Source organism: Dermacentor andersoni, chromosome 6, assembly GCF_023375885.2.
Source record: "Dermacentor andersoni chromosome 6, qqDerAnde1_hic_scaffold, whole genome shotgun sequence".
Lineage (NCBI taxonomy): Eukaryota > Metazoa > Arthropoda > Arachnida > Ixodida > Ixodidae > Dermacentor > Dermacentor andersoni.
Genome location: NC_092819.1, coordinates 85127758 through 85151965, shown reverse-complemented (window position 1 = coordinate 85151965; position 24208 = coordinate 85127758). Strand labels below are relative to the sequence as shown.

General features: G+C 45.6%; 1 protein-coding gene across 1 annotated transcript in view; it reads right to left on the bottom strand.

Annotated features, from left to right (window-relative positions):
* LOC126522482 (sodium-coupled monocarboxylate transporter 1-like) overlaps positions 1–24208 on the bottom strand; it is a 71176-nt gene that overhangs the window by 21579 nt on the left and 25389 nt on the right. Inside the window, exons 3-9 of the mRNA XM_050171232.3 lie at positions 19044–19112; positions 17984–18035; positions 14741–14808; positions 14250–14330; positions 13396–13469; positions 2014–2154; positions 358–487 (exon numbers count right to left, since the gene is read on the bottom strand). Coding sequence (XP_050027189.2) covers positions 358–487; positions 2014–2154; positions 13396–13469; positions 14250–14330; positions 14741–14808; positions 17984–18035; positions 19044–19112 — 615 coding nt within the window. The remainder of the gene's footprint in view (positions 1–357; positions 488–2013; positions 2155–13395; positions 13470–14249; positions 14331–14740; positions 14809–17983; positions 18036–19043; positions 19113–24208) is intronic.

The following is a 24208-nucleotide window of genomic DNA, read 5'->3' as shown; positions in this document are numbered from 1 at the left end:
GCCTTTAATTTTGGACCCGTATTCACAATGCTCACAAAAGAATCTTTAAGCTAGTGAGGTTCCTAAAAGCAGCGACAGGGGGTTTACGGATAGGGATTTGAAACACATTGTTAGTGGAGGCGGCCAGCCAATGACACACACTTGTTATGAAAGAAAAGAAAATATCGTAAATTCCCTCTCGTTTGCTTTGTTTAAACCCAACGCCTGTGGATGGCCTGTCTAGGCTATCACGGCGGCGCGCTAGCGAACGCGCCAATGATGGAAGGCAAAGAAAAAAAAATCAAAGTGAATCTTACGGGAATCGTTGTGGTCACTCATCGCTGAGTTTTCGTAAAACAAAAGGTGTGCCTGCCTGACCTGATCGGCTTTGTCAATGTCTCCAGTGAGCCTCGGGTCGCAGTCCCGGTACACGGCGTAGATGGTTAGCCCCGAGAGTACGGACAGCAGCAGGGTCACGGCCACCCCGGGGATATTGAGCAGCAGCGCCCTAGCGTCGCGAATAGAATCCAACTTGAGAACATCAATCGCACTCGCCCCTCATAACTGGTCGGGTATTGAGGAAGACAAAAATTACAGGGTCTCTTAAGATCTCTCTTAAGAGGTGAACGGCGAAAGCCTGCTCTTCCTCCTCTTACATTCGCCTCTTTTTCTTTGCCTCGTCTCTTTCTCTTCTTTCTTTTAGTCATTACTGCTGACTACTAAGCATTTTTAGTCATTTGTAATCAGCTGTGGTCATTACAAGCCGTCGTTAGACACGTTGTTCATATAGTCATTAGTAGTCATTACAAGTCATTTCAGTCATTATTAGTCATTACTGGTCATTACAAAGCATTTTTAGTCATTTCTAATGAATTTTAGTCGTTACAAGTTGTCGTTAAATATATTGGTCGTTTCGTAGTCATTACTAGTCATTGCAAGTCATTAGTCGTCATTTTAGTCATTACTACTCATTACTAGACATTTCTAGTCATTTCTAATCAATTGTGGTCATCACAAGCCGTCGTTAGACATATTGGTCATTTCGAGGTCTCAGTAGTCATTACAAGTAATTAGTAGTCATTATCAGTCATTACTAGTCATTATTAACCAGTACCGATCTCTATTATAAAGTTATCATTCACTAACTGTCACTATCAATCATTTATCATTCTTTAATCTGTCTTCATATGGCGTGATGACGCTTTGGCGGACACTCCGGCGGTCAGGTCTGCTGACACAAACTTCACCATGAGCCTATAAAGGCTTTCGCCTTAAAAACGTTGCAGTGTCGCCCGAAAGGCGAAACATCGATTGCGATAGCAAATTAGTAATTAGTAGACAGCTATACGAAGTAAGGATAGTAGTTTTATCGGCCGTATAAACTTGTTTACATTTGCCTGCTAACTAAATCAACAAGCATGGTGTCACGCGCGCATAAGCAAACATGAACACACCTCGCTCGATGACCGCGCACACTCGCTGTCAAAACGCTGGGGTGAGGTGAGCAGCAGCGAGCGAATCGACCTTCGTACTGCCTTTCGCTTCAACGCGAACTAAGCGGCGAGAACACAGCGCACACAAAGCTATCGACACTCGGTGCGCTTTGTCCCCATCACAGTTCGCTTTGTCCCCATCACAGGCCGCACCATGCGCAGGCGCAGCCACCGCCGGGGTAGAACTAATCAGAGCCGGCATGTGCTAGTGTTGCATATGAAAGTGTACGCCTGCAGTGCCATTTGGCTACGGTGGAGTCTATTGGGAAATTACAGCACATCGAAACTGGCTGGCAAAAACGCTGAACACGGTGACAGTCGTTCGACAACGCCGCCACTCTACACAAGTTGCCATAACTTGCGCGTTTCGGTTACAGGTGGGTATCATGCTTTTCGGTTATTGCTTTCATTGGCCGGGGATGCGAACTTATCACCGATGTGTAGTAGGAACGATGTTTTGTTAACTATAGTGCTTCAGAACAATATTAAAAAAACACAGAACATAAGAAGGAAGAAAGAACTAGGGCATGTTTTTACTAACCTGCGTGCTCGTTTTAGCGACCTCATGCTGGAGTAGCGTTGCACCTGCGTCTGGCTGGCGCAGTAGGCGGCCATCCAACCGATGGTCCAGCCGAGTATGACGTTCCACGTGGTGTACGTGTCGTAAAGGCTCGGGCTGAAGCTGCGAAGATAGGTTGAGACGACAGCCTATCATAGGGGGCACTGCGCTGAGCGGTGGCTTTTTCTAGCGCAACAAGAGTCTGTCATCTACACCTATCGCCCATTGTCAAAGCCGCAAGCGAAAACAGAGTTCTCGCACACTGAGAATGCCCATGACACTTGTTCAGAGGCGTGCAAGCACGGAAATAAGGTGTCTCGTAAAGCGTATACACCACCACTCCGTGGTCAGCAGGGGAACGCCTCGAGCTTTGCTGCAAATTTAAGTGCCGTAGTCGCTGAGTCAGCATGAAGGGATGGGAGATAGAGGCCTGCCGCCTGTAATAATAATAATAATAATATTTGGGGTTTTACGTGCCAAAACCACTTTCTGATTATGAGGCACGCCGTAGTGGAGGACTCCGGAAATTTTGACCACCTGGGGTTCTTTAACGTGCACCTAAATCTAAGCACACGAGTGTTTTCGCATTTCGCCCCCATCGAAATGCGGCCGCCGTGGCCGGGATTCGATCCCGCGACCTCGTGCTCAGCAGCCCAACACCATAGCCACTGAGCAACCAGCCGCCTGTACGTACTCAACATGGAAATTTCACAGACAGCAAGCTGGGGACGAATTCACGAAGCATTTCACTTGTATGAGCTGATTGCTACTGACCGGCCACTTTTGTCAACTTATACAACATCGTGATTGAGTGGCAGCTGTTTTTACTGAAAGGAGGTTTAATGGACGTTTGCCGTGAACCCATAAAAGTCCGCAGCGACGAGCACTGATTCAGGTCGAGCACTGTCTCGCGCACTGCGTTGACGATGCTGCTTGGCTTCGGCTGTCCTACTCTTGTTTAGAACAATTGCGTCCGCGGAATAAACATGAGCCACCCTGGCGATCTAAGAGGTGGGCACAGGAGGGTCGAAGTAGGACTTGAGGCGGTCTACGTGAACGATGTCGCGTCCACGATTGCGGAGATTGGCAGGTGGAGTAAGAGGCTCGATAACGAAGTTAACAGGAGGTGTGCGCTCGACCACGTGGTAGAGCCCGTCATACGTCGAAGGCACGGCCATATAAATATGGACGAAATTTCCGTAGCGCCCACACTACTGCCAAGCATTCTTTCTTGGTAACACTATAGTTTGATTCAGCTTTTGTAAAGGTACGACAGGCATATGCAACGACATATTCGGCGAAGCACTGCCCCGAGACCGACTACGCTTGCATCCGTGTGCGCTTCGGTTGCAGCCGCGGGTTCGTAATGGAGCAATATAGGGGAAGAAGTTAGGAGACGGTAGAGAGGGGAGAACGCATAGTTGTACTCAGAACACCACGACGACGTATCGCTGGTGCTGCTAATTAAGGAGCCGTACCATAGGTGACATGATAGAGAAGAAATTACGAACAAACCGGCGAAAGTAGCAGCATAGCCCTACGAAGCTCCTTAACTATTTTATTGTCGTCGGTTTGGGAAAGTCGGCGACAACACGGAGTTTAGCTGGGTCAGGAAGTATATTGTCCTTGGACACAATGTGGCCGAAAATTGTCAGCTCCCGCGCAGCGAAGCGGCATATATTGGGATTAAGTTGGAGCCCAGCATCCTTTAGGCATATGAGGACGTGTTTAAGGCGCTCAAGGTGTGTTCCGAAATCTGGAGCAAAGACGACATTATCGCCCGGGTAGCAAAGACATATGTCACACTTTAAGCCGCGCAGCACCGAGTCAATGATGCGCTCGAAGGTGGCGGGCGCATTGCAAAGGCCACAGGGCATGATATTGAATTCATATAACCCGTCAGGTGTAATGAAGGCAGTCTTGGGGCGATCGACGTCTTCCACGGGTACCTGTGAATACCCCGAGCGCAGACCTAAAGATGAAAAGTACTCGGCGCCTTGTAAGCAATCAAGGGCATTGTCGATATGCGGCAAGGGATATACGTCTTTTCGAGTGATCTTATTAAGGCACTGGTAAACCACGAAGAAGCGGATGAAAGCATCGGTTTTTTTTTTTTACAAGAACTTCTGAAGAGGCCCATGGAGTATGGGATTGACGTCGTGTCGTAGCATGTCATCGACCTGCTCTGAAATTATGCAGCGTTCTCTGGCGGAAACACCATCTAGTCATTGACGCAGTGGTGAATTAGAGCCAGTGTCTACGTGGTGACGAACAGTTCAGATGCTCAGATGTTGCGCCCAAGTGCGCAAACGTTGTTCGGTGCGAAGCTCCCGGATGGCTGGGCGGCTGAATACATCCAAGAACGACGCTTTGAGAGCTGAGCGGGTCTGAAAGTCCGTTTCGTATTTGGTTCTTATACCACAAGTTTGCCACGTCTGAGAGGCAAAAGATGACATTTCTCAACTTCGTGACTATCATCCTATCGATTGTGCGTGCTCACCCTCTCGTACCACGTGAACCAGTCCTCAACAGCAGGGTCGTGGTCGTCTTTGCCACTGAATACAGCGGGGTATCTTTGAAGAAGAGCGCTGGAGCAATGAACGGCCGGTGGCAGGGATGTGTGCTGGGCCGCACCGGCTGGCATAGTCGACGGTAGCGTGCGAGATCGGAGTTCCAGGGTGCAGGCGTTGTGGAGACCCCAGAACCTCCACCACTTGAAAAGTGGTTCAGTAGACGTTGGCCGTGAATCCAGAAAGGTCCCCAGCGAAGATCAGTGGTTTAGGCTGAGCACTGTCTCACGCACTGCATTGGCGAGCCTGCTTGTGCTTCGGCTGTGCTCCCCTTCTTCATTGCATTAAGAACACTTATTGCGTAAGAACGTAAGAATGACGTTGGGATCATGGTTTATAGTGAAGAGGGTCTATGTTATAGTAGGGGCGCCACCTTTATGGCAAGGAGTTCATCAGCTTCAAAGTCTTGGCGACTCGCAGAATTACAGAATGTGACACACACTTCGGATAATTAAACGCTGGTTGTCAAATTGCTTTCCCTCTTGAGTACCCAAACAGCGCAGTGTGCCACGTTAAAACTGCACCTGTGCCAACTGTTGGTGTGCGGAGCTGGTCTAAAATCACTTCCAAGCGAATGAATTGGCCAGGTAGAGACAACAATTCTTAATGTTCCTTCTGTGCTGCAGTTCCCGAACGCAGCGGCCACCTATACTTGCATAATATTTGACATAGCCCGACGGAGATGCCCAAGTTTCCGATGGCCATTCACGTCTACCTGATAAACTGTGGTGAGCAGGAGAGAAAGAAACGCATCTGTGTGTCCACTTTCGCTAGCCAGAAATCGGATACTGTATAGTGTAATCCGAAACATCCTATCTGAGTGTTCGCTGTATCTTCTATCAACGAATGGAGGCATCACGAAAACTAATAAATATCTGGCAATATGACCCGTAGCCTGAATGTTTAAGGCATGACGCGCTTTTGATTGACGACTTTGCAAAAAAACAAAACAAATGCTTTATGATTACTTAGTTTGCAACACCCTGTCCCTTTGAACGATATGTGTATAACAACGCACAACACGTCCTCACGCGCTTCCGCCCTTGAAAACCGTATATTTGGGGACGATGTGTGAGACAGTGAAAGACCACACAATGGATGGATGGAAACAACTTTATTGAAAATCCGGAAAAGTTGAACGACCAGTGATCAGGTCTCCCACGAGGGGACTTCAAGGCCACACAGCACGGGCAGACTGGCAACAAGAATTTATTTGAAAACCAATGGTTGTTGTTTGCCTGCTCCCGCTTCCTCTGACTTTGCCCCGTTGTATGTACCAACAGGCTTAGTTTACAACCTTTCTGAGAATGGTGCTTTTCAAATATTTCAAATATTTCAAAAGCTGCGAGAACCTTTTTCGTTGTGATTTACTAATATTTGCGTTCTTTGAGGCCTGCGCGCCTTCTGGTTGATCTTGTCTGACGTGGTCATCCCTTTTCCGACATCGCTAGATTCATAAATCACTGGAGAACAGGATCACTGAACACTGACACGTGGGGACAGGAGTACACTGAGCTTTACGAGGCGATTGTTGCAATCGCGCTGTGAAGGTTTGGAGGCGTACACATTGGGACGCTTGCACGTTATGGCGTTATACAGTCGCTCCATAATTGTTGTAAGTATAGTAGGCGCAGGATTGGTGCTCCGGCAGGCTTTTCGTGAAATGTTGCGGCGGGGACGGCGTTATCTCTGCACACGTGCTCGTGATGGCCAACGCACGTGAGAGCAACAAAAAGAAAGAAAAAGAGAAGCAGTTGTCCAGTGAAGTGCGGGAGCCCGAATGCAAACAGCTCTCGCGCGCGGCTTGTGTTGGGAAGTTACGATGGCGCTTTCGCAGTTCCGCGATAGCGGGCGTCGTTGACTGTGCGTGCAGTGCTTGTTCGGTTCTAGAATTTTTGGCAGACTGAAGCGCGTTCTCGTCATCTCGAGAAGGGCGACAATAATTGCCTCAGAGATTACAACCCTTCTTCCGCTTTTTCACAGGACTGTGCCGGTGCTGATATTTTTTTTTTCTTTCACCTGCCGTAGGTAAAAAGATAACGCTAATCAAGGCGACAGTGGTGTCGCTACTTCGGAGGCAAGCCGCAGGCTGAAGAAGCAGGACCGCGACTGGACACGAGAAGAAGCTGCCCAGCATTATGCTTGCTTACCCTCCCTACCTTTGCTTTCCTCTATTTAAGCTCCCTGCAAACTTCTGGAATTGTGGGTGACGCTTTTGTTAAAGGAGCGCACACGCTGCTTCGATATCAATGGGAGCACAAGATTTGTGTTGGATGACCCTCGTTTAGTTCACACTTGTGTTGAAGTTGGTAAAGTGCCGTGAGACCATTACGAATACTATGTGTTGGATAGAGAATGGGGAGGTTCGCATTGTCCCGCCTGCAGGAATCTTTATTTGAACACTGAACAAACGTTCCGTTTCATATTGGTGTATAGTGCGCAATCTGAAATTTGGCTATCGTATAAGATTACATTCGCGTTCTCGAACGTTCTCCAACTCGACACTCATCCTTAACTCCTGAAACAAGGGCATCGCCGCCCCTAGACAGGTACGGCTCTTTAGATGTGAGACATTTCCTGCGTTTTAGGGATAAAATAAACACCATAGAAGAACACAGAAAACACCCGCCTTGGCGGCGTAGTGGCTTCGATGTCGCGCCGCTAAGCCCGAGGGCGCGGGATTGAATGCCGGCCACGGCAGCCACATTTCGCTGGGGGCGAAATGCAAAAGCACCCGTGTACCGCGCATTACGTGCACAATAAAGAACCTTAGGTGGTCAAAATTATTCTGGAGTTCCCCACTACGGCGTGTCTATTAATCATATCTTGGTTTTGTTACGTAAAACGCCAGAATTTTCGCATAGAAAACAAGAAAAGCAGGAAGCTGTGTTTGTACAGTTTTACCACATTAAAAGCTACACAATAAAACGGCGCGCGGCAACGTACTCAAATACTTCGAAACATTGTACATTCGTCAGACCACTCAATAGACACGTGTGGCGCAAAACTGCTGACATGGATAAACGATATTCGGTGAGGTCAACGCTCAAATTTCGTAAACGGGTTCTGCCAGAATCTCTCTGATGTTTTACATTGAAAAAGAAGTTATTTTTACCGCGGAATTATATTTCCTACCTATAAGAAATTTGCCACTGATTCTGGGCAATGACTCGGAACAATGTATATCTTTGTAGTGAAATAGACTCAAATTGAAACAAGCAAGCAAGCCAGCAAAGCAACGCAGGGCAACGCAAAGCAAAGCAATAAGGCCTTTATGTCTGAGGTTTACAAAAAAAAAAAAAAAGAATTCGTCAAGGCATTGTAAACAGTTTTTAAGCTTTACTCCAGGCGGCCGCCTCCTACATTTTCATAGGCCAGACTCAATCGTCTCTCCTGGATATCTGCTTGACTGACGTACCTCGATTTCTACTTAGGTAAGTTTCGAAAAATTTAATTTTATTGTACATGGACGGAAAGGGTTTTTTTTTCAGTGAAATAAATAAAAGATCCAACAAACAACCTTTTGATGTAAAAGCTTTTTGCGGAAAAATTTGTTCATGTGGGAAAGAAAAGGGTATTCTACCGCGTGACCGGGGAAAATAGGGGAAATTTGGCCTCGCATGTGGGCAAAATAAACTTGAGAATCTGGCAACACTGTATGAAAACGTTGCGCAGGCATGCGGCAAAGCAGCAAGGATACGATCGTCTGCAACTTTAGAACTTACTAGCAGCGAATGATCGTGCCAGTGTGTCGCCGCTCGGTAACACGACCTTTCGCTTCTGTACACTTCATTCCTAGCAGGCGTCTCGTTGACGAGCAGTTCAGTAAAGTTCCTAAGCTGAGACCGTTTTTTAATAATTGCATTAGCATGGAGAAATAGCTAGTGACATCAGGTTGACTCTTTGAAAGACTCCATCGAATTCCAACCGTCGTTTGTTCAGTTTGATCCGTCACTGCAGCTGCAATTACCTTCGGTCCTCTTCCTGTACGACACTACACTACTGTGTCACTTAAAACTGGGAGTATTCTTCACAAATTCGTGAAACGTTCAACTTCTTCATTATCTGTTTTCAGTGGGCATCTCGCGCTGTATGTTGTAACAATTGAAGTTTCGAAATGTACCAACGAGCTTAATTTTAAACCCTTCTACGTATTCGTACTCCGTCCTGATTGGAATGGCCGATCACCCCATATGCTGCCACTGAAACTGTGAAAAGAACATTGAGCACCTCCTCTGCCACTACACGCGCTTCGACCCCCGACACCAATTTCTTCGAAGCGCGCTCAGCCAAATGGACGTTCGACCCTTTAGAGAGGCAAATATTCTGGGTACATGGCCTCACCCATAATCAACCTAGAAAGCTACGCGCTATCTAGTGAGTTTCCTAAGCTCAGCGGATCTGACTTATAGGTATATTGCGCTCACTATAGTGTGCACGTGAACACTGCCTCCTTACGCATTTGCCTTCTTCTTCCTTTCAATCACTCATCCCCTTTCTTACGTGCAGGTTAGCTTGCACGTAAGAATCAGGATGAGTGAATATCTACATTTCCTTGTTACCTATCTCTCTCTCTCTCTCTCTCGTGGGTGAAAGAAAATTCACATGAGACGCTATAGGCACTGGGTAATGTAAAGGCTCTGTTTGTTTTGGTTACTTAAGCCGCCGTATCGGGTATACATGAACCATCAGGAGTAGAATATGGTGAATAACGCCTACTTCTACACCACAGATTGCGGTGTGTTGGTGTGGTCGGGCGTAATGCGAAACAAAGACGTCAGTAGTACATAATGCCTAGTCAGTCTTATGGTGACAGCAACAATAAACGAATAAAGCTTCGCCATCAGAACTGTCCTTTCAGTTGCTTCTGAATCTAGACGCGTGAAAGACGTCATACGCCGTCTTCAGCGCAATCGCGTCGTGAAGCGTGTTTTTTCTTTATTGCCATAGCAATGTTTGATACGCGACTTATCGCGGGACACTGGAGCAGACTTATTGCGCTTGCGACAAAGGCGGCACTCAATGAAGGGGCGTTATCTGCGTTTCCGGATGTCGGAGCAAATTCAGTGACGGCCTATCAGGGAATAAGGCTACTACGAGAAGACAAGTTCAGCAAGGTTCGAAAAAAAGAAAGAAAAAAGAATGCCGATCAAGTAAGATGAAATTCTTTGCGCCCCAGCTGCCGCAAAGCATGTCAATAGCAGTGGCTGAAGCAGAGCCATTTATGGTCAGAAGGATGTTGCGTTCGTACCATGTCAAACCCGCTTTACCCCGAAGAGGTGAGAATGTAGCGGCGCGACTGTCGCCTCTAAAGCAGGCGAACAAGATGGGCTCACGTGCAGGTAGCGCGAGACTAGGACACGCTAGCGCGCTCGATCAGAGCGGCCGCGGTGTCGGCCGCTCCCGAAATCCCGGTGCAACATGGCTGGCGGGCCTAAGTAAACCGTGGCTACGGTGGCTACATCTTCACGCCTCCTCCCACAACAACAACACAACATTAAAAACAATATGTACAATAGGGAGCGAGGTTGAGCGCACGCCTTCCCTGGAACTTCGCCCTACAATTTTACGATGCACTCCCCCTTCGGCATTCCCCTCAATGTTGCCATGAACTGAAGTACAGTTGGAAAGCGCAGAGGCTGCTGTTTTCGTGGCGCCGACATGACCGCTGCGCATGCGCTCCGAGCCTGGTGAAGTCTGTCGCCGTTGCCGGAACTCCGTCTACGTGCTTCACTATACGTTCGTGACTCAAATGTTGGCGCCGCATGCATCTAACTGCATAGCCAACATTGCTCTATAATCTTCATCAATTTCGATTCACATGCAATTTCTTGCTTTCTTTTTAAATTATGGGGTTTCATGTGCCAGAACCACGATCTACTATTATGAGGCACGCCGTACTGGGGGAGTCAAGAATAATTTAGTCCACCTGGGGTTATTTAACGAGAACCGAAATCTGAGTACTAGGGTGTTTTCGCATTTCGTTCCCATTGAAATGAGGCCGTCGTGGCCGGGATTCTTTCCCGCGGCCTCGTGTTTAGTAGCCCGACACCATAGCCACTACGCTACCATGGCGGGTAATACCTTGATTTTGTCGCAAAATGTGACTATTGTGTAGGTGCGTTTGTAGCAAACATGAAAATTCATATATTGTGGTTAAAATTAAATTATGGGGTTTTACGTGCCAAAACCACTTTCTGATTATGAGGCACGCCGTAGTGGAGGGCTCCGGAAATTTCGACCACCTGGGGTTCTTTAACGTGCACCTAAATCTAAGTACACGGGTGTTTTCGCATTTCGCCCCCATCGAAATGCGGCCGCCGTGGCCGGGATTCGATCCCGCGACCTCGTGCTCAGCAGCCTAACACCATAGCCACTGAGCAACCACGGCGGGTGATATATTGTGGTGGGTGTGTCATTTGCTTAAGCCGGTAAAAAAAAAAGAAAAAAAGAAGAAACATACGTCATACTGAAGGTGGGCGCTGCAAAGAAATGACGCCAGAAGAAAAGCTGTTCTTTGTGGTAACTGCCGTGAGATAGAGGGATGGCGGAGTGTACATTGGTGACCTTGTTTGAGTCTCTTAAGCTCTAAGAACATTAACTTATTTATGATCTATTTTCAGTCGGCGTCTCGCGCTGTAGGTGCTAGCCATTGAAGCAGCTCGATGACCACTCTGTAGTTTCTGTCAACATTATATTCACTGCTAGTGCCACACGAAACAGATTCCATATGCTACACATTTTTAGCAATAACAAACGAAATGACCTGAGCTGTCGCGGCATGGTCGGCGAACTGAAGTACACTGTAAAAACCAGCCGTCATTTCACCGGTAATGTTCTTTCGACAAACTATCGGCGTCACTCGTTTCTATCACCGTGAACAAGGAGAAAATGAGCGAGTCATGAATATTACACGAAAAAAATAAAAGAATAATGAATTGCTTTTGATAATACGGCGATTCGATTCGCTGCCGTGTATATAGGGGTGTATACGCCTTACAAAATGGCGACCTTCCGTCGTTTTTACGGGTAAATGCTTGGAAATGCTCGAGAAAAAAAAAATCCGGAAAACGTTTTCCGTTATTCACTACAGCATTTCTTACAGTGTATGTAGCAGTTTGAGAGATTTGATTTAAGTTCACGATGTGAGAGCTCTGCAGGTCTTCCGCTAGCCCCACGCCTGCCTTGCCACACTTCGGTGCTTCGCGCGGCATTCACGTCATCAAACGCTGAAGATACGCCTGAGATACATTGCACGTCGCTGCCCACTGAGGCCGCTAAGCGACTTGTGTAGTTGTTATTCATCGCTGATTATTCAAGGAGCTTAACGGGACATTATGGACCGATACACACGCAGCCCACACGCACGTATGCACGAACGGGCGCACGCGCACGGAAGTACACACATCCGTCGTTCCTTCTTATACTTTGCCAAACATATTCTGAATGGTAAACATTCACGGAATCATGGTTGAAACACCCGGAATCACACTTTAATGGCTGCACCAATGCTAAGGTCGAGTACACCGCAGCAAGCATTACGAAGGCGGATACTCGCCGCAATCGTTCAATATCGGAGGAATGGAGTTTTTTTCTGCTGAACACGAAGTTGCACTTGCAATTCCCGGTTTCATTCCCATGGCAGCGTAGCTAAATCATGTTCCACAATGAAATTTAACTGCACGTTAGGGTACCCCAGGCTGTCAGAGTGGATCCAGAGCCTGCGGCGTCTCCCACCTAAACTGTGGTTTTGCGACGCAACACCTCATGAATCAACAAAAAATTCAACAAAAAGATACTGACTTTGCAAGAAAACAGCCCATTTTCCAGGAAACTAGCGCGCAGAGCGAGAAAGAGAAAACAATGTGTGCCAGCACAGATGCCGTGTTGCTTGCTTTCATTCCTGCTGTATGCCGAGGTATACTTCGTGCCACATACTTACGCCGGGAAAGAATTGGCCCTCTAGGCGAGGGCTCCTGATTCTTTGAAAGGACTTACCCTAAAATCACGGGTGCTTTGAGACGTTAAGACGAGCTTTCGGTCAAGAGGTAGCTCACCGATGGAAACTCGCGCGTGTAATGTCTTTCCATAAACTTTCATTTTCCTTGCCTCCATTATGTGTCTATTTAAAATATTATTTAACTGCTTGATCGATCGGGTTAGAAACTCAGGGGCTATGTAATAGGTCGCAGTACATAGACGCACCACGGTGCCTGAGCGGCTATGGTGTTGCGCTGCTAAATATGCGAGGTCGCGGGATCGACTCCCGCCCACGGCGGCCGCATCTCGATGGAGGCTAAATGCAAAAGAACAACCCATGTCCCATGCATTGGGGGACACGTCAAAGATTCCCAGGTGGTCAAAATCAAACCGGAGTCTTCCCCCACTACGGCGTGCCTAATAATCAAATCGTGGTGTTTGGCACGTAAAACCCGAGAATTTCAATTCAGCGTCGCAGTAGAGGTGCTCGGATTAATTTTGACCATTTGGGATTCTTTAACGTGCACCGAATCAAAGTGCACGAGCGTTCTTTTGCATTTCGCGCTTAGCGAAGTGCTGCTTCCAAGGCCGTGTATCGAACCCTCGACTTCGTGTTGAGCAGCACAATGTCAGGCACTGTGCAATCGCAGCGGTTGTTTCATTTAATAGAGAACAGTACATTTCCCGTGTACTTTCCTTGGCTTCATTTTCTGTGGGATTTCACATGGTTGCCACTAACGAAAGGAATAAACTGCTTGGTGCCTCTTATTTTTCTCGTACCTCGACAACCCTACAGTCTTTTAGTATCTCTTACTTGAAAAAAATAAGCCGGCCTCCTTCGCCGGCGATGTGCCACATGTTGCCGATGCCTCCCAAGTGGTACATGCCCTGCGCGAATAAGAGAGAACAATCAGAACACTTACACTTTGACAAAGCTTTGTGTCGTCGTGTGGTACGTCGCACACACTGTCGAAACGAAAACTGTGCCCCGTTCGCGTTGTTCAATATTTAGCCCACATTCTAACGGGAGTTTGGTACCTCTCTCGAAAGGTACCAAACCCTCTCATTCTTTGGCGTGATTTTCTATTTCCGTTAGAGCACTAAGAATGGACCCACTGCCTATAATTTAAGGTGACGGAAGTGGTTTCAATGACTGCTGAAATAGACCTGAGTGGGAGCGAAATATCATTAAGGTCGTATAGTGCGAAGGAAGACTTGGAGCGAGATAGTTTCCGACCACGCGGAATGAACACAACAATTGCTTAGGCTTTTTCACACAGTATGGTTTCCCCCTGAGACCTTGCATGAATTTCATGGGAGAATGTTTGCTGCAGCTTAAGTAATAAATGGCACACAGCTGAATCGTCATGGTTCCTAAAAATACCGAACTAGAATTCCTGAAGTAAAAATGTTCGACGAGCACATTGATTTCGCGTTTGTCTGTGCACTTTTGTCGATGAATAGAATGATGCTTTTCTCTGCACACTCGTCTCCGCATTGCGCAGAGAAGCGAGGTTCGGCATCGAGCCTAGAGTGCGGCTGCCACAAACTGGAAACAGGCTAGCGTCAGTCGTACTTATACAGTTATCCGCCACAGTGCGCGCTATGTCTGTAAATTCATTTGGGCCGACGTATCTTGGGATGACACAGCGGCACTGCGAAACTTACCGATGCGATGACCATGATGTAGCCGACGTAAATGAGAATCATCTGAACCACGTCCGTCCACACGACCGCTTTGATTCCTCCCTGCGTGTAATGTGACTGTCGTCATGTCCAATCCTTTCACCGAAAACGCACGCACACACACGCGCACGCAAACGCGCGTTTGAGACTTTTTTGTCTTGCTAAGGTAAAGCGCGCCCGTGGTTCCCTATTTCCAGATCCACAACATGGTCTTCACCAAACAAAGAGAGGGATAAAGAAGAAATAAAACAGAAAGGAATGCGAATGAGGTTCGCATGAGAACTAGCCCGATTCGCTACCCCTCGACACTACGCTGTCCTCAGGTCTTATGAAATAACTAATGATCTCTGAAACAGGCGTGCTCTCATGCTAGAATGTTTCAGGGTACACGATACATATGTAGGTTACATCAAGACGTGCTCATGAATCTGCACAAAAATAAAGATATGCAAAGGCGTGATTACAATACTTACTATGGCGGTGTAGAAAGTGCATACGACGCCGTTCAGGAGAATGGAGGACCATACCGGTATGCCTGTCACTGCAAGACAAAACGATCTGCGTTTCTTTGTTCTAAAACGCATCGCATGTCTCACGTAAATAGTGCATAAAGAGGTGGAGCGCAGCGTGAAGTCACCCATGATATAAAACTGGTGTTTAGTCGAAAAAAAAAAAAAACGAACATTGAGTGAGCACCACCGTTGCTATGTACTGTTTGCCTAACGAAAAAGGAGAACCGGCCATCACCCGTGATGCTAGCTTGTCCTACACGCTCATTTATATAAAACAATTGGGCGAACAAGAGTGGTCTCAAGAGTGGTCTCACGTACAAAGGCACTGTTCGCCAACTCGTCGTTGGCTGACTCACATGGTCGACATTGTCTTTGACGAGACATTTTTCATTGGATTGCTGTCCTCTCACTTAGTATGCCGGAGAAAAAAAAGAGGTTACCTTGCTTCGTAACTGCATAAATTCATGCCATTTCATGCTATAACAGTTATCAAAATGTGTAACTCATGCCACATTGAGCTGACTAAATGCCAGTACTGCTTATGCAGCGCAGTGTCAGTGCCCGTCTTCAAAGAACTTTCTCCCTCTCTTTCGCATTTGTCGCCTTCTTTCAACCTGTATAGCGACACACTCTTGGCTTTCTTGAAATTATTTCTCGCGTCTTCTCTGTGGATACAATGGGCTGTCCTACTGAATGGGCGAATGAGCAAATGAATGGCCAAGTGGATGAGTTACTGGGCAGGTGATCGGTGACTGACTGAGTGAGTGAGTGAGTTGAATGTATGCAGGCACAGTTGTATTTTCTGAGCGAGCCAGGCATTGCTCAAGCTGTACGCCTCGTGTGACGTATATGAATCACTCTACAGGCAAATTAGGACAAATGCGAATGCCTTCCGAGATGTGCCGGAGCGTGCCGTCTTCGATGTCGGGTGCGCGGCGTTTTATATTGCGCAAAATTGTGCGCGTGGTGTCGTTGCCTTGGCGCCATCGCGGTAGTGGCGACAGCCGTGGCCTCTGCTGTTAAGATAACTCGTAGACAGAAACCCAGAAGCAAGCAGGTCACGACGGAACGCTGGCATTTAGTGGCCATGGAAGCGCTTCCCCGTTGTTACACTCTGTATGGCGCCTCCTTTACGATAGCCACACGGGACACAGTGGTACGGTCCGCTTTTAGGCATCATTTCTTCACGCAGGGAATCCCAGCAAATTTCCACGGGCGTTACAGAGCGTTTTGTGAATGATTATTACAAGGCTCCTAATTTAAGGAACAGTTAACGCAGAACGTTATTTCATTTATTATTAGGCGAAGAAAAATGCAATTGTCAATTAGATCACTCTGGTGAGAAGATAAAACGTGTTGTGAGAACCCAGGAGAATTACAATAATCAAAGTAGACATAAAGCAGAAACAGGGCTCGGCAGTGTTGTTACGAGTGCCAGTTACCTTTGAACCTTACAATAAAGCTTGCCTTACAAAAATGTAGCCATGTCTACAACGTTAAAACTGGCTCACTGTACATGGTCGGCTCTCGGAACAGTCTGAAACGGTCGTCTTTACATACAGTGCCGCACGCTTTATTTAATACTGAACAGGTCTCGATACTTGTCACGACGTAAAGTCATTGGGCAATAGTTCTACCCCAAACATCAGAAGAATGTACACAGACAAGCTTCTAGGAGAGCAAAATAAGTATCTACGTATAATCAACGTACATGCCAGAAATTAAGAAGTACAATAGGTGCGTGAAAACGAGGTTAGGCATCGCGACGAACGCCTACTTAGGATGTCTAGTGATGATGATTTAATGGCATCTCCTTTGAAACGGGGCGGTGACAAATAGTCACCTAGCCTGCTTGATTCATTCAGACATGCTACACATGTTCCTTCATAGCATTTTCGTGTACACCTGCTTAATCTTTTGTTTTTCTTCAAAATCTACCTTGTACGGTACCTGTGACTGCAAGAGATCCGGTCGTATCAATCTCTTCCGTGCTTCTTTTTTTCCCACCAATACTCTAAACGTATCTTGCTTGTCTCGACTGCTGACCGGTTGATGCTTCCGTTTGCTTTAAACCCAAGTGCTTCGGGAAGGTGTACATTACCTACGGTTTTCACTTGGTGATTCCCTTCGCAGTTTATTTGGAAGGTGCTGAGTAGACTCCGCACCTTTGCTTCCGCATACACATGTCTCATCTAGTCCCGAATATTTGCTCCCTTATGTTTTGGTCTTTAGGCAACCGGCTCGAGCCTCAGATAGCAAGGCACTGCCCTTTGTGTTATCGTGCAGGTTTTCCCTTGTAATTCCTTTCTTCTCATTCTTGCAAATCTCCATGGTCTCTTTTGTTTCCATTCTTTGCATTCAATTCACTGACTCTGTTTCTCTCACTTTCTTTTGGGGTGAATCCTAGTTGTCTATTTACTGTTTCAATTATCCTGTACTTGGTTGTGAACTTTCTTGACCTCTTCCTCCATTCTATGTCCCCGCTTTTTAGGCACTTGTGCACTTTAGCCGTCTATTTATTGTCATCCATGTTCCTGAGTCTTTCTTCAAGGTTAATTTTGCTCTGTGCTTCTCTGACTTCAAAAGAGGCCCAACCCATGTCAACATGCACTGCCTCATATGTGATATTACCATGGGCTCCCAAAGCCAACCGGCCTACCGATCTTTGGTTAACTTCACACCCCGACAAGATATCAGATTTTAAGCATAGAATGGCATGTGCGAGCGTTACCGCTGGCACCATTACTCATTTCCGGATTCAACTCATTATCTCATACTTATTGTGGCCCCACAGTGCTCTGTGTTTCATTATTTCAGCATTCAGCTTGCCCTTTATTTTCAGATTAACTTGGTGGGTGCTTGCGCAGTCAAACGCAATGCCACCTGACGCCTCAAACTATGATGGCTCTGGTGTGCGAAGACGGCAGTGTGTTCAGTTAAGGGCAGCTGTAGTTCATGCAGTAAGCGAGAAACGTAAGTGGAACTTAGGGGCTAGATTTTAGTCGAGTGACCATCTTTGATCGGAGAGCTAACGTATATTTATTTATTTATTTATTTATTTATTTATTTATTTGTACATACATACTGCTACCACTGTAAAAATGGTTATCGTAGGAGTCGGGTACCAAAACCATAAAATATACAGAACGTGAAATACAGACAATGAAAAATAGAAAAAAATAAAGAGTTCTCTAATATTCTTACCAGATCCAAGAGCCAAGGATGGGCCGTAGAGCACAACGCCCATGTAAAGGAGCTGAAAAAGCAGAATGAATCGTTTGCGCCGCTTGAGTGTACGATGTCACAATAGATGGCCAAACGTCAGCACAATAAAACATCGCAAACAGGGGGTCGAATGAAACAAACGTGTAAAGGCCGTTGTGCTTCTCGTGTTCTTTCATAATCGAAAGGTATACGTCCTAACATTAAGCAGATCCGCATGTACTGAATAGACCGTAACGATGTACTCGTATGACGCACAACTTCTGAAGATACTGTAATGTAAAGCGAGTAGTCAAATGAGCTTGAGGCAGTCGAACGTAAATCGGCACACTGCTGGGGTGAGTTGACACATGTCTATATATGAATATTGCGCAAGAAACAAATATATAGCTACACAGTAAATACAACACAAATGAAATGTTGTGCGCCTTAGTTGTAGTGCGCCCTTTTGTGATTTTTATTAAATAAGAAGTTAACGGGAAAAGAGGCCACCGAAGGGCCGGCTACCCGAGTCATCAAAAATATATTCCAACAATTAAGAATACCTTGAGCTGTTGCTTTGTATTTGTGCGGCGTAATATTCTATACAGGGTACATCAAGGTACATCAAGAAGTTGAACAGCCCCTGTCTTACGTTGATTGCAGCAGTTCTTTTTTCTTTTCGATACAGGGAATGTGAGCATGTGCGTACATCGACGCGATTTGCCTTCACAAGCACCTAAATTTGCACCTGAGAGCAATACTTTAGACTCGGTTAGTGAAAATATTTCATCTACCGCCGAGCTCAAAATTTGATGTTTGTAGTTGTCCTAAGATTTGGTGCTGGACTATTTGAGCATTCTTGTAAAAGGCATCCGCAAACTAAAAGCGACGACAAAACAACAGCGTCATGAAGTGGCGACCACGCGCAGTCTATAGTACGGTAATCGAAAGAGGTGGCATCTTTTATTTTTGTGCAGAACTGCACGTCAGGGCAATGCAAACGGTACAGTATCGACTGCAAGACTTGCTGTCAAAGAGCGGCGAACGAAAGGGCACTTACCGTTTGCACAATGAAGACGGCTGACGCGATGTTCCTTACAGCAGTTGACATGAACCTCTTCTCCAAATACTGAAACAGATGTTTTTTCTCGTAAATTTTAGCTCAAAATACAACTTGTACATATTGTTGATGAGCCAGTTATTTCTTCTTATATTGTCACAGGTTGGGGGAGACGTAAGGGATAATGTATTTGCAAATTATTTACAGAGTATCACGAAGCAACCAACATAGCTTTGAATTATCATCATCATGATGATGATGGTGTTGGCGTTGGTGGTGACGAAGACCTAAAGGTAGTGGAACTTTTATACCCGCTCAGAAGAGGGGCGGTGGGACGTTAGCCAAGAATCTGGCGGGTTTAAGAAATCTTATAGGATTATGAATTTAGAAACAAGTCATTGTGATAAATGAATGAAAGCAGTTGGTTGACAGTGGTGCTATAGTTTCGGTATTGGCGATAAAGCGTCGCCATGACACTGGTAGCCAAAAGAAAATGAAGTAACTTTTACACATCTCTATCTTTTCAACCTACATGGCAATAAAGTAAAGCGATGCAATTATGTATGCAAATAAAATGTGCCTCTGGCTGTTTTCGTTTTCGATGTCATATATATATTTAGTCGCTTCATTTGTCGCACCAACGGGCGGCTCTTTCGCTCTTATCACTTCGGCTGTCATCCTCTTCGTCTGCTCCTGCCGCTTTTGTTGCACGTACACGTTTTTGCGAATGCTCTGCAGTTAAAAATCATTCCTTTTGTGCCCGCGAGCGTTCCGGCAATGTCGGAAAAACTGAGGAAAGGGCACAAGGCGTGCTGCGCGGCTGTGTGGTGTGGCGACTCGGGGAGGAAAAGCAGGGCGAATTTCTCCCGTTTCCCAGCTGACTAGGGATAAGCACACTTTTTCTGCTGTCGTTATGAAGAAATAAGCGCTGTCCTTATCAAAACAGCTATAGTGCGAAACGAAAGATCTTTCGCGGTTCTTTTCAAGTAAATATCTGTTTTGTTTTGGCGCGGCGCATTTTTCTGCGGTGTTGTAAGAAACTGAAGCTACTTGTTGATAGCTGCACAGGGGCCGATTGGTGCTAGCGGACGGAAATTTCGCTTAAGTATGTGTTAGCGGTTGCTCTCCATTTCTTTTTGACGCGTAAAAAACTGGCGATTTATATTTGCGTAAGGTATTTGAATGATTGCTGCATAAACTAATTACGCTGGAGATCATTTCGGTGGCCAGATCTTGTGACATTATCACCTTTGAATGTTCATGAACACACCAGAAGCCATAAAGAAAAAAATCAATTGCGTAGCAGTAACCGTTTGCGTTTTGAATTACAAGAAGTTCGAGTAACCTACGCGACGGCCGAGGTGCGCTTCACTTTTCAACCTGTGCCTAGAAGGACAAAATTTTTTCGTCGCTTCTTCGGACTCTCAACTTTCGTTTCGGTTTCATGTGTTCTTTAATCATGACCACGCGGTATCTTGTCCATTTTTCAGTTGTGACATGTGGCGAAATTACGCCAAATGGGGGGTCTTGGCGGAGCTGAGAAGGGAGCAGATGTACAACGGCTACCGCCTCTGCTGGGGCCACTTCACACCGACCAGGTCAATACAAGACTTGTGGTCGGCTTTGCCGACTGCTGGAGTGGAAGGCAACATCGATGAAGGTAAGAAAAAATTAGTGGCTGCCGATCTGTACTTCTGTAGTTCATTATTTTCGTACAAAAACCACTTGACAGGGGACGGCGCAAGTGCCATGAGCACTGCGAGTGCTCTCTTTTCCTTCTCGTTTGCTGCGGCACCGGGTGCCCTGTGACGTTACGCAGCAAAATTTGCTGCGTAACGTCACACCGTGTGCTTGCCAGTTTCTCGTTATCGCTTGCTCGTCTGCGGTGCGCGATGTTCCCGATTATAGGCTAAACTAAAAAGCCGAACAGGTTTTGCTGACAATGAGCGAATTCAAGTTCGTAAAAGGTCGCTCCGCGCTTGGCGCTACAGCATACGATACAGCGATGCCAGTTCTTGCCGTGTTCTGGCTAAGTTTGGTTTACCGCTTTATAGGAAATTCTTCCAGAGCAAAAATATCAATGCTCAATTGTCCTGCAGCTTTAAACTAGTGCAAGTTAGTTTTCCTCTTATGTGTATTCTTGCGGAAAAATGGAGCCAAACTAAATAAAACGCTCAATTATCCAATCCTTAACAAGATGGATCAAATACTTTCATCAATCAAGAAAACCAGCTCTAAAAAACTGATGCGTAGTATTCTCAGCCAGCTATTGAGAAGCCAGCAGATTTTAAGATGTTATATGAAAATTATAGCAGCACTAAAACTTGAAACATTGTTTATTCAATTTTGGAGTGATATTTATACTTGAAATCCTGCAAACAAATATAATCAGAACTGACCTGCATGGATTGAAAGTACTACTTTTCGAAAACAGTTATATTCTTTGTCACATGCACTAGAAATGTAATAATGAACGGGCTTTTCATGTCGTATTTCCAAAAATGTGAAGCGATATCATATGGCACGCATTTGTCGCCAGTGGAATTCGCTTTTCAATGGAACATGACACTCAAGCATAGACAAGACGCTGCGCTTGTGCTGTGTACCTGTGTGTAGTGTTCCTTTACACCACAAAGTGCAACTTTGGCGAAAATTTGCCAACTAGCCCAACAAGATGTTCTCATGATGCCTTTACGTGTTCTGTTCTTTACTTGTGCGGTGTGACTGCTGTACTGAACTATAAGGTAAACAGCAGTCCACTATAAGAAATAGCTTGCTCTATTAAATGTCGCACTGACCTGCTGCAGCAGTTCTGCTATGCGTGGCTTATGCTGCACATAAGTGACATCAATGTGGTTCTCAAAAAAAAAAAAAAAAAAGAACATCGTGAGAGCAAGCCCGCTGCAAGAAGAAAGCTCCATAAGCTTGAAAATTATGTTTCCTTACTAGTCTTTCATTCTTTCTTTTTTTATTTCCGGTACTTCTTAGGGCGGTCTCCCGATTAACCTATCTTTACAAAATATTTCAGCACATTTTAATATTTGCATAAATATCGTCATTGCTCCAACACTCGCACCCTCCTGTTTAAAAATTATTACGTAGCTGTTATACACGGATCTTGGGATGCTAGAATCTTTTTGAGCTTACTTCAATAAAGTCATGCAGGTACTAATGTTGGTCGACACTCTTGATTTCAGCGATTTTATTAGTATAGCAAAAATGTGTGCGTGTGGCTGTGCTGGGGGGGGGGGGGGAAGGGGAGGGGGATAGGCTCCTTTCGGCAGAGCTGCGAATAGTCTTAATAAGCAAAGAAAGGATATTGTGATAGAGACAAGTGTTCTAGGAAAGTTTAAACGCTTTGGCCTCTCTATAGTGTGGGCGTCTAAATTCTCATGGCGGATGACCTCCAGCCAGTGATTAAACTCGTAACATAACTCTGACACCTGTCCTATGCTTCAGACAAGTCGCACGAAACTGAGCCTATGTGCTCTGGTAAAGGAAGTACGTAAGTTTAATTCGGCGCATAAGAGAAAAGTCTTGAAAACCATTCAAAATAGAATTGTTCTGAGTAGGTTGCCTTGATGCATTGAATGCAGCCAACTTGCGTTGCTTTTAGAACATATTTTTCCATGTCCCGAAGCTACGCGTTCAATAATGCCTTTGTGTATCACTCTGTCCTAGCCCAAACTCTACTGACGGTCTACCGCCGTTTGACACATGCTTCTTCTTCATTTACTGTTCCATACAGAAAAAAACTGTGCCATTTATGCAATTTATGAAAAATGTGCCATTTATGCCTAGATGATGGTAGAACAAGCTAAGTGCATTACAAACTTTAAGAAACATCTGCGATATGCTCGTGAGGAATTTCGTAGTGATACCTTAGGCACAATGTTACAGATCTAAATGAAGTTCTAGTGGTCTTATATATAAGGCGAAACAAAACCAAATATGAAGAGAGAGAGAGAGAGAGCAAATGATAAAGGAAAGGTAGCGAGGTTAACCAGGACTGAGCCCGGTTGGCTACCCTACACTGGGCAAAGGGAAAAGGGGACGGAAAGATTAAAAGACGAAGAGAAAGTCTACTGGGTATATCGTTCGGTCACTCAGTTCGGATCACAGACGCTGACTCAATCCAGTTGCCTTCAAATATCGCAGCAGAGCTTTTGTGGCCTTTTATATGCACATTTGCAATATAACCATTCGTACAAGGAGAGATTTGCAAAAAAATTACTATGTGCAGCATGTTTTTTGACTAGAAAGTGCACCCATTGTATGGAATAAAATAAGGAAGTTGTTTTTACTGGCATGCGAAATAATGTGGATCTCCAGCTCTTGATTATCTTTTCTTTTATAAGCAAAGAACTGTTGCGACAGAAATTGATTTGTTGGGGTTGTGTTGTGCACGCCAAACAAACATAGCCTCTCTAGCAATTTTCAGCTCATGAGAAATTGTAGGAAACTGTCTTATGTATGTGTGACCTCAGTACGGAATGCGCCCATTTGTACTGATAATGAGATACTCGGCTCTACATTATTGCGTTGTCTATTGAATGCCTTACTGTGCGATAGGGCGCTAATAAAAACAGTGAGTAAGCCACATATTTCTGCCTATATCTATGTTTTGCCGAAACAAGATAGCCGTGCCCTATGGCATTCTGTTCTGTTCTGTTTCTGCTCAAAATGCTCGCGCATTTTGAACAGAAAAATATAAGTTTTCACGCAGATGCGTTGCATACACGTTTAAGACTAAGCACATTAGAAGCCGAAGGGTGTTAAAAGCAAGATCTGAAAGAGGAAGACGATCTTAAAAAAATAAATGTGAGTGGTGTTGGTTTCTGTTGGCGCCTGCAGAGAAAGTCATGTGCTTGTCGATCGCATAGCAAATGACAAGCGGAAGGCTGTTTCTCCCTGGCGCGTCAAAAAAAAAAAAAAAAAAAAAAAGTAAAAAATTGTTGTCATCGCAGCATGCTTGATTTTTTTCTTCGTTTTTTTTCTCCTACAGTTTGGCCAACAAAGCACCAAGGGAGAAATTGGCGCTCGCGACGCAATTCCCGTTTACCTGGGGGGTATACCAGCTGACATAGCGGCGGTAAATGCAAGTAGAATAATGTTTTCTTGAACAGTCAGTCTGAAGAAATCGTCAAAATATTTAAAAGTGGGGT